Raw genomic sequence first — 8,935 nt, 5'->3', positions numbered from 1 at the left:
CATAACAATAATAATAATATGTGACAGAAAAAGATATTTATTGTTATTTGTTTGGCACGTATTGGTAATCTTTTCTTCATGCATCTCTAACTCCATCACTTCAGCTTTTCTATCTGCTAAATACAACAGCAACATCTTGCTAATTGTAATCATAAAAACATAAATTCTATTATATTTATTCAATAAATAATATTGGATTCAGAGGATCTTTTCTTAAAATATAACTTCTTCTCCATATTTTTTTTTTATATATAAATTTGACGGATCATAGGTGGATTTTTCAGTTAGTGAAGTTACGGAGAAATTTCATATTGAATATTTTAGAAAAGAAGTAATGGATGAAGCTCTAATAGATTGAAGCCATCACTGACGAATTTCATTTTCTTATATTGTTATGCGGTTATTGAAGTGTTACAATAAAAAAAATATTATTACAAATTTATGAAAATATATAGTAAAAATTATCGCAAATAATTTTTCCAATAATAATATTTCGTCACATTCTTATCAAAAAAATTTAATATTGTCACAATATTTTCTTTTAGTTTAAATTAAAAAATAATATATAACATATTATATTTTTGTTTTAGTTACAAATTATACCATTTTAAAGTAGTGCAACAACTTGCGATTTTTATTATCACAAATATTAATTTGTGACAACGTTTCAGCATCACATTTGTCAAAATTTTAGCAATATATAATTTCCCATGACAACTACAAGCTTTGGACTAGTTATATCATTATATGATAATTTTCAAAAAACGGAACAATAGAGGCTACACCAGAAGTATTAGACATTTAAAAAAAAAAAAATCCTCTAGCTCTCTTGATTTCAAGGCTCAAACTTCCCTCTAATATTAATAAATGAAAAATGAAAAAAAAAACCGTTCAACCAAAAGGAAATGAAAAAAATAAAACGAAGGTTAAAATGAAAGAGAACGAAAGGTAATTGCACAAATCACTATTATACACTAAAAAATGGGGCATACAAATCAAAAGATTTTAAAACTATATCATATACTCATTCTGAATAACATCCAATTTCTTGCCACCTTCATCCATCCACATACTTACACAATGTGAGAAATCCAGGAAACCTGACAGAATCACATTAGGCCAAAATTTTCAACCTCTGCATGCCAAGTGGAACTGAATCTCTAAAATTACAAGTAATCAACTCTTTTAGCTCAAATCGACAGGATCGCTTAGCAATTAGCATTGTTGAATGAGATTTCTGAAACAATATGTTTACCACTAATCATTCTCTCTTATCCTCTTCTGTTTCGCTTTCTTCATCATCTTTCTTCTCTTTTGTTTCAACTAAACTGATATCACCATCCGATTTTCCCCTTGTTAAAGATTGAGCTTCTTCATCATCCGATCCATCTCCTACTTCTTCTGAGTAAGCATATCTAAGCAAATCAACAAAATAAGTCAGAATAAAAAGTGATACGACCTTGGCACGTGTAACTGTCCAAGAAGTTTTCGGTGAAAACTCAGTCACAATACCTTTAAAAGGGAACAAAATGTTTAGATCTTGCCTTCAGCCCATGTTATGAAACTATAAGTATCATTTTATAACATAATTATTATTCTAGAGACAAAACCCTAAAAAATAAGACCCTCAATAAAAGTCCATAACGTGAACAATTCGACTGTCTAGAGTTTGGCCATAAGTCACTCAAACCCCTGTCCTCTTCTGTTAGAAGTTACTTATCAGTTATCTATCATCATAGTATGGGGTTCTATAAGCCTTGGACTTAAAAACAGGGATAAGAAGGTGACCACCTAAATTTCTTGATATCCCTGCCCCAGCCTTGCCTAAATGGCATTGATCGTTATTTTTAGTGACGTATTTGAAAGTATTATTATCCTCAAGGAGCTCTTAGAAGAAAAATGTTGAAAACCAGTGGTTAGGCTTTCTCTGACAGAATACATCAATTGAAAAATTTGAGTTCAAACTATACCTTTGGGAGCTTTGAGAAGGAGCCCAGAGATAGCAAATAATACATAGCAAGGCAAATGCAAGAATGTCCCAGAATGCAGTAATTATCCAAGCACTTTGCCACCGCTCATTAAATGGATCTGTTGCTTTGAAATAAACCTGTAAGAAAGCAAATTAGAAAAGCACATTACATAAACATTATTGACATGAAAACAACACAACATTCTGGTGTAGAAAAAAGCAATATAAAGGAAACTAGCAGATAAAAGTTTCATTTGAAGCAGCTAGTAACGAGATGTCCAAATGAAAAAGTATCAACAGCTTTTAACAATCCCCTCATATATTGACTAAAAGTAAAATATTATGGCGCAAAACCTCTCACTGGATGTATAAACTCCTCCATATGCAAATTCACTCAAATAGTCAAAAAAACACTGTTTTTCCCACTAGATGAAAAATAAATATAGGTCTTGTGCTTGAATCCCAATATTTTCTTTATATGATAATGGGGTTGAGGATTGAAGAAGTTGAGGTTCAAACCTGGGAACCCCATACATCCCATTGGTAAAACACACACATTATATCCCAATACCTAATAAAGGATATCATCTAACTATATATCCAACATATGCCAGACTGCCAGTAGCCTACAGAATGTATACCATGAAAGCCAGTAAGGAAATCTTGTATCGTGTCCAGATTTAACAGGAAAGAATGCATTGCATATTTGAATTCTTGCAAGATATAACCTTAGATGCTTGAAGTGTTCTGTCCCAATCTAGGTATAATATTAGTTAGGTGAACTGAAAAGGAAGAGTGCAAATGACCATCGTCATTTGATTGGTTAGTTGAAGATACTTTCATCCATCTTTTAAAACAATGTATGCAGCCTTGTTGGCATGTAGTCCTGTGTAATTCTTAAAATGGTAAAGGAAGAATATAGTGAAACAAAATGTAACAAAAATTTCCAGTAGGCAAAGTTCTGTATGAATAGATTGGCACTGATCATACCTCATATGCTATCCAAGCAACAGAAGCTATCACTGCTACAGCTAGTGCATTTGAGAACTTCCTATAAATATCCAGCTTAACAGAACTTCTCTTTGCCTGCATATGAAATAAAATTGACAAAAATCACGAGATGTGGAAGTATTGACACTAAGATTCAAGATAGAAACACATGAATGTGGCACGTAGCTACCTGTAACTGCTCCAAAGTTCTTGAAAGTGATGTAAAGATCCACAATATCAAAAATGCATCTAGGAATGCATCAGGAAGGACTAAAAAGAGCCTTGCTCTTCCAGATACATCGTTAATGTTTCCCACATACTCAGTGATATCAAGTAACTCAGATGCCAAAAAGTATGTAAATCCAAGAAGAAGCACCTTTGAGGTGAGACCGCCAAGAGTGGGTCGTACAACACCATAACCCATTGAAATGGAGAGTACAAGAAGACGAGCAAGAGTTTTCCTTACAGCCCCAACTGTCACTACCCAAGTTGTAATTGCAACTGGCCTTGTTCCCAAGCTGTTAAAATTTGCATATTCAGAATACCAAAGAATCATCTCGAACAGCCCTAGGGCAATAACAGCTGTGATGCAATGCTGAAGTTGCAGTATGTCCTTCCAAAACCTCATGTACTGCGTAAACCATATAATACTCAATAAAAGATATACCAGAGACATGAACACATAAAACTTCATAAAAGGGGCCATCCGACCAGGCAAATAGCCATCAGGATTCTTCCAAACTGTCTTCCCACTCATTATTAGTCCCTTGAGTTTTGGATCACAAGCAATAAAGAATAGGTTATACATTCCAGTCTTTGTGATATTAACAACTTCATTTCTTATTTCTGTAGATAAGTCAGTGCCACTAAATTGTACATTTAAAACAATAGGCCAGTTAATGTCTGTTGGCGAAGGTATCCTAATGACTTCACCTTGCTTGCAACCTTCCAGCTTAGCGAGATCAGGGGTGCAACATATTGATCTTTGTCCACCATAAGCAGAGCCACCAATATTATTCCGGTCAGCTGCTTCAAAAATCACAACCTGCACCAATCCAGTACTATGTTCCATTTCTGAATGCTCATCAGCCACATCCTTGGTCCTCCAAAAAATAATATCCTTAAACCTGTTGCAATTGAATATATAGAGTTAAACAATCTTCCAACAGAAATATATAATGTCAACAAGTTCATGCTAATGGCACGCAGCAGCTTCATGAATTCACATAAAACTGCCTTCCATTTCTACAAAAAAAAATTCCAGAAATTGAAAGTTAATATTCACTTAGGTGAGGTTAAAATCTCATAATTGGCAAAAAATATCCAGAACAACAGCGAGTGAGTAGCTTCAAGACATCATGCTTTAAACCCCTGGGAATTAACAGTAGCCAAACTCGATTAGAGATCACAGATCTTTTGATTTTATCTTTACATCCATTCAAATTGAAAAAAAAAAAAAAAGCTCACCATACTTCAAATCCAAAACTACAACAGCACTGATAAATCCCCCCTCTCCTACGATCTCCTAAAATCGAAGTATCTCTCTAAATGATATAAAAAATGGCAGATCCAATACGAGCTTTTCCACACACAAGAGAGAGAGAGAGAGAGATAGAGAGAGAGAGAATAACTCCAACTGAATCACACGACTCATAGTAATAATAATAATGAGACAAGAAATTGATGAATACCTGATATAGGAACGGCCATTAGAGGCAGAGGCGACAATGCCTTCGCTGCCCCCGGAAAGAAGGTAAGCATTTCCGACTTCGTTGAAGGATTGTTTGTCGTAGATGTGGATAGAGGCATTAGTGAGTTGAACTGTTGAGGATAAGAAGAGGAGTGAGGAAGCGAGAATGAGAAGAAGAACGGGATAAGATCTGGACCAAGACACGAAATCCATGGCGAGAAAGAGAAAGAGAGAGATGAAGAAGGAGATCTAAGCGGCGTTTAAAGGGGGAATTAGAAGCAGAGGTTGAGGCGGAGGAGGTGGTGGGTGTGGAAGGAGGGAGTGTGCGAGGGAAGCAAAAGATCACTGTCGGTGAGAGAAGGCAGATTATATGGAGATTTACGCGCCAAGAAGCACGTGATGATGGTGAACTGAACCAGTCTTTTGATTTCCATTTTTTAACTAAACTTCATAGTTATACAGGATTAATTACAAAACTAGCTGTAGCTTAATTTTCTAGCTTCTTACTAATCTAAGCAGTTTCAATACATTTAGATAAATATACCCTTGCGATTGCGATTTACAAGGCCATTTTGAGGCGATATCCAGCAATCTAATTCCACCGTCGTTTTGAGGCGATTTTGACGGCATTCACCAACCACTCCTACTCCGGCCAGAGAAAAGAGAAATGACGGTGGTAAGAAAGAGGTGCTCCAACGGTAAGAAAAGTGAAACAATGGCGGTAAGAAAAGGAAAACGACAGCTGTAAGCGAACAACCGTAAAAAAAATTCTACGCTTTTCTGCTATTTTCTTCAATTAAGTCATACTTTTGTGCATGTTGGGGTTCAATTTCGATTACTTCCTTTTTCTTGGGGTTCAATTTCAATTTCAATTTCTTTTTTACTTCCTTTTTCTCTATCTGAGTTCATACCAATTTAATGAATACTTCCCAAAATATTTTACAACAAGGAGGATCTCAATGTAATTGGTGTAGAAAATTCATCATTTTAATGAAAGGCTAGAAGTCATTACCGAAAGTGATGAGGAGTAGGAAGATGTCAAGGACAGACTCATATGAAATTCATCATATTACCAATTAAGCTAATGAAAATACATATTTGGTGAGTTTCACACAATCTTCCAAATATGTTTCTACATTATGGTTTTGAAGTATGGTTTATTGTTATGTATTTACAATGTCTTTTGGGGATGTTTTTTTTTTTTTTTTAATTATTAATTGGGTGCAAAAGCTTACAATTCTTTGTATTAATTTGCAGGATATGTTTTTTGTGTGGCTTGGAGCTTATTACTATGTTGTTTATTTTGAGTTGGAGTTTAGGTTGCTAAAAGACCAATTGATTAACTTCAGGACAAGTTGTGTTACAAAGGACACCATTTTTCTTTTGGGGTTTTTGTATAAATACTTTCTTAGGAGGTTTAGTTTAGGATTAATGCAACTTTTACATATTAACATCCTTTTGGGAAGTATTATTTAAAGTGCACACAAGCAAACACACCATGGCCTATTATAAATTGTTTGGAACCTGGCTATGGTATTAACACTTTTTATTTGTGTTCTTTGGATGTATTGAATGTATTTTGACAAGTCGGAATACAGAGAGGGGTATTGGTATATGTTTAGCTTTTTCTTTTTTACTTCCTTTAGCCTGTACGTTACTTGACATATAATGTTAATAGAAGTTTAGTTAGTGCAATCGATTTTGATGGAGTGCAATCGATTTTGATGGATCTTGTCCTTAGTGCCAATGTAATTTCTTGAGATTGAGATGTTGCTTGGATATTTTTATGCTAGGGTCTTGCTTTGATAATTTCTTGAAGGAGTTGATATCAATTCCACCATGGATAAGGTTAAAAAGGAAGACCCGAGCAAACGAAAGGTAAATAATCTTCTAACTAATACGACAGATGCGTCAGAGTATAATGTATGTAATTTCTCGCGTTTTTTTAAAATACGACAAGTGCGACAGAGTAATTTGTCGTATTTTTTTAAAACACGACAGGTGCGGCAGACTATATTTTATGTTATGTTCTCTTCATTTGTCTTATTTGCAGCATGATCAAAAAGTATCACAACAAAACAAGAGGAGAAAGACTGAGATAAAGTTCAAGTATCTATTTGCCCTAAATTTATCCGCGCAAGTGTCTAAGAGGTTTAACATGCCCGTGCATAAAGTTATTAAAGATAAATTGACCACCAAACAATTAGAATTGTTTAGAACATGCTATTTCGGAGCTCTCAGATGAGATTTTCCCTCTCTACCCGGGTTGTTTATCCACACATTAACTAGACAGATTAGTCTAGTTGAAACATGTGATAAGGATGTGTTTCAATGTCAGTGGAATGGAGTTGAGATACACTGCAAAGGAGTTTGGGATAATTATAGGGTTGCCATTTGGAACGAGACATAACTTGGAGCAGAGTTTCTGGTTGTCCACAACAACTAAGTGGTTCAAATGACTGTGGCATATTCACGTGTGCTTTTGCCCAAGTTATAACTGAAAGGTGTGCAACCGACATGATCAGCTTGTGTGTAACTTTGATGGATCATATGGCTGCCATTTTAGATTGCATTTTGCAGCCAAGTTGTATCATCAGAAGTTATTAGTAGATAATCTAGAAACAAGTTTGCATTTATCTGGTGGTTAGACATATATTTGTCTACTAACTTATAATTTAGTACATTTCAGGGGTAGTATATTTTATGCTATACGACAGATACGACATATTATATTTTCTATCGCATGTCGTTTTTTTTTTTTTGAAAATACGACAAGTGCGACAACGTCATATTACTTGAAATTTAAAGTGTTGAAGTACATAAACTTCAGAAATTAATTATTAATATATCAAGTACATAAACTTCAGAAATAAAAGTTTTAAAGGGTAAAGTACATAAACTTCAGAAATAAAAGTTTTAAAGGGTAAAGTACATAAACTTCACAAATAAAGTTTTAATACATCAAGTACATAAACTTCAGAAATTAAGTCTCTGTATTCCTTGAACAGCTTGCAAAACTTGAGATATTACTTTCCCTTTTACATTTGCAAATCGATGTTAGTTGCAAAATGGAACACCTTCGATTGACCGCCCACGTATGTCATATTTTCTTGAACGGTTTTCCAATGGTCGTGTCACGATAACATACAGGGAACAGTTCCAAACGACATACTTCTGTATTTGAGAAAAAAAACACACATTAACAAACAAACACGACAAGCTCATACTAAGAGACTCTGTCACACCCTTAAAAATGCGACAAAAGCGACAAGCTTATACTAAGAGACTCTATCGTACCCTAAAAAAATACGACAAAAACGACAAGCTCATACTACTAGATTCTATCGCACCGTAAAAAAAATGCGACAAAAGCGACAAGCCATTGTCGCACTAGTTCGTGGTGCGACAGATGCGACAAAGTCAGGAATCTCAGAAACCAGTTCGTGACAAATCTGAAAAATGCAGAGTTGCAATGGGTTGAATGGGTCCGAAATGCATAAACTTAGACTATTTTAATTTGAATTTGATATATACATCTTATATACATCATCTTACACACATATATTGTATTGAAATTAAAATTGAAATTTAGGTCAAACCCAACACCATACTTACATGAATGAACAAAGCTTTAGCTCTTGGATTGTTCACTTGATTGTTGTAAAAAATGAAAAGCAAAAAAAGAAGGGAAGAAGGAAAGTGTAGAGAAAGTGTGGTGAATGAGGAATGAGGAAGGTGTTTGAGGGAGAAGAATGGAGAATGAGGAAGACAAGGGCATTTTTGTCCAAATATAGTGAAACTGCCTAGATTTGTAAGAAGTTAGAGAACTAGGCTAGATATGTAAATGGGTTTTCAAAAAGGGCTAGTTTTGTAATTAACCCAATGAATAATGGGTGCATTACACCCTTGCCCACTAATCTTTATTAAGTTTTCATATTATCACCGCTTAACTTTAAAACGTAACATAAACACCACTAAACTTTACACTTTTTTAAAATAAAAGTCATTATTACTGTTAACTATGTATTATTGATAGCTCCCATTTGTATAGGGTTTTTAGGATCATTTTAGTTTGTTTTCCATTTGTTTCCTTTTAATTTTAGTATCGTTTTATTACTTTTTAGTTAAAATTAGTAATTTTCATTATTTATGGCATTTTCTATGTTTTCAGGTGTTTTTAGGCCTATTTGAGCATTTCCAAACCAGACCCAAGTCTATTGGAGCATTTTCGGATTATTTAGGGACCGTCAGAGCACTTTTGGGATTCATTAGGGACCATTAGAGCA

General features: G+C 34.4%; 1 protein-coding gene across 1 annotated transcript; it reads right to left on the bottom strand.

The window, feature by feature from the left end:
- Window positions 1-949: 949 nt before the first annotated feature.
- On the bottom strand, window positions 950-5,067 carry LOC136226504 (uncharacterized). The gene is made up of 5 exons (XM_066015023.1): window positions 4,651-5,067; window positions 3,150-4,086; window positions 2,960-3,055; window positions 1,971-2,107; window positions 950-1,415 (listed from the first exon to the last, which is right to left on the bottom strand). The coding sequence occupies exons 1-5, from the start codon at window positions 4,860-4,862 to the stop codon at window positions 1,262-1,264; spliced, it is 1,536 nt and encodes a 511-aa protein (XP_065871095.1). The 5' UTR covers window positions 4,863-5,067; the 3' UTR covers window positions 950-1,261.
- Window positions 5,068-8,935: the final 3,868 nt, after the last annotated feature.

Source organism: Euphorbia lathyris, chromosome 4 (genome assembly GCF_963576675.1).
Source record: "Euphorbia lathyris chromosome 4, ddEupLath1.1, whole genome shotgun sequence".
Taxonomy (NCBI): Eukaryota; Viridiplantae; Streptophyta; class Magnoliopsida; order Malpighiales; family Euphorbiaceae; genus Euphorbia; species Euphorbia lathyris.
The sequence above is the reverse complement of the archived record's forward strand: the minus strand, read 5'-3'. Positions and strand labels throughout refer to the sequence as shown.

Coding starts and splice junctions, on each gene's coding strand:
- LOC136226504 (XM_066015023.1), bottom strand. CDS start 4,862: ATGGATTTCGTGTCTTGGTCCAGATCTTATCCCGTTCTTCTTCTCATT. Junction 3,056..3,149: donor GAACTTTGGAGCAGTTACAG/GTAGCTACGTGC, acceptor TTTCATATGCAG/GCAAAGAGAAGTTCTGTTAA. Junction 2,108..2,959: donor TTGCTTGGATAGCATATGAG/GTATGATCAGTG, acceptor GCTTTCTTACAG/GTTTATTTCAAAGCAACAGA.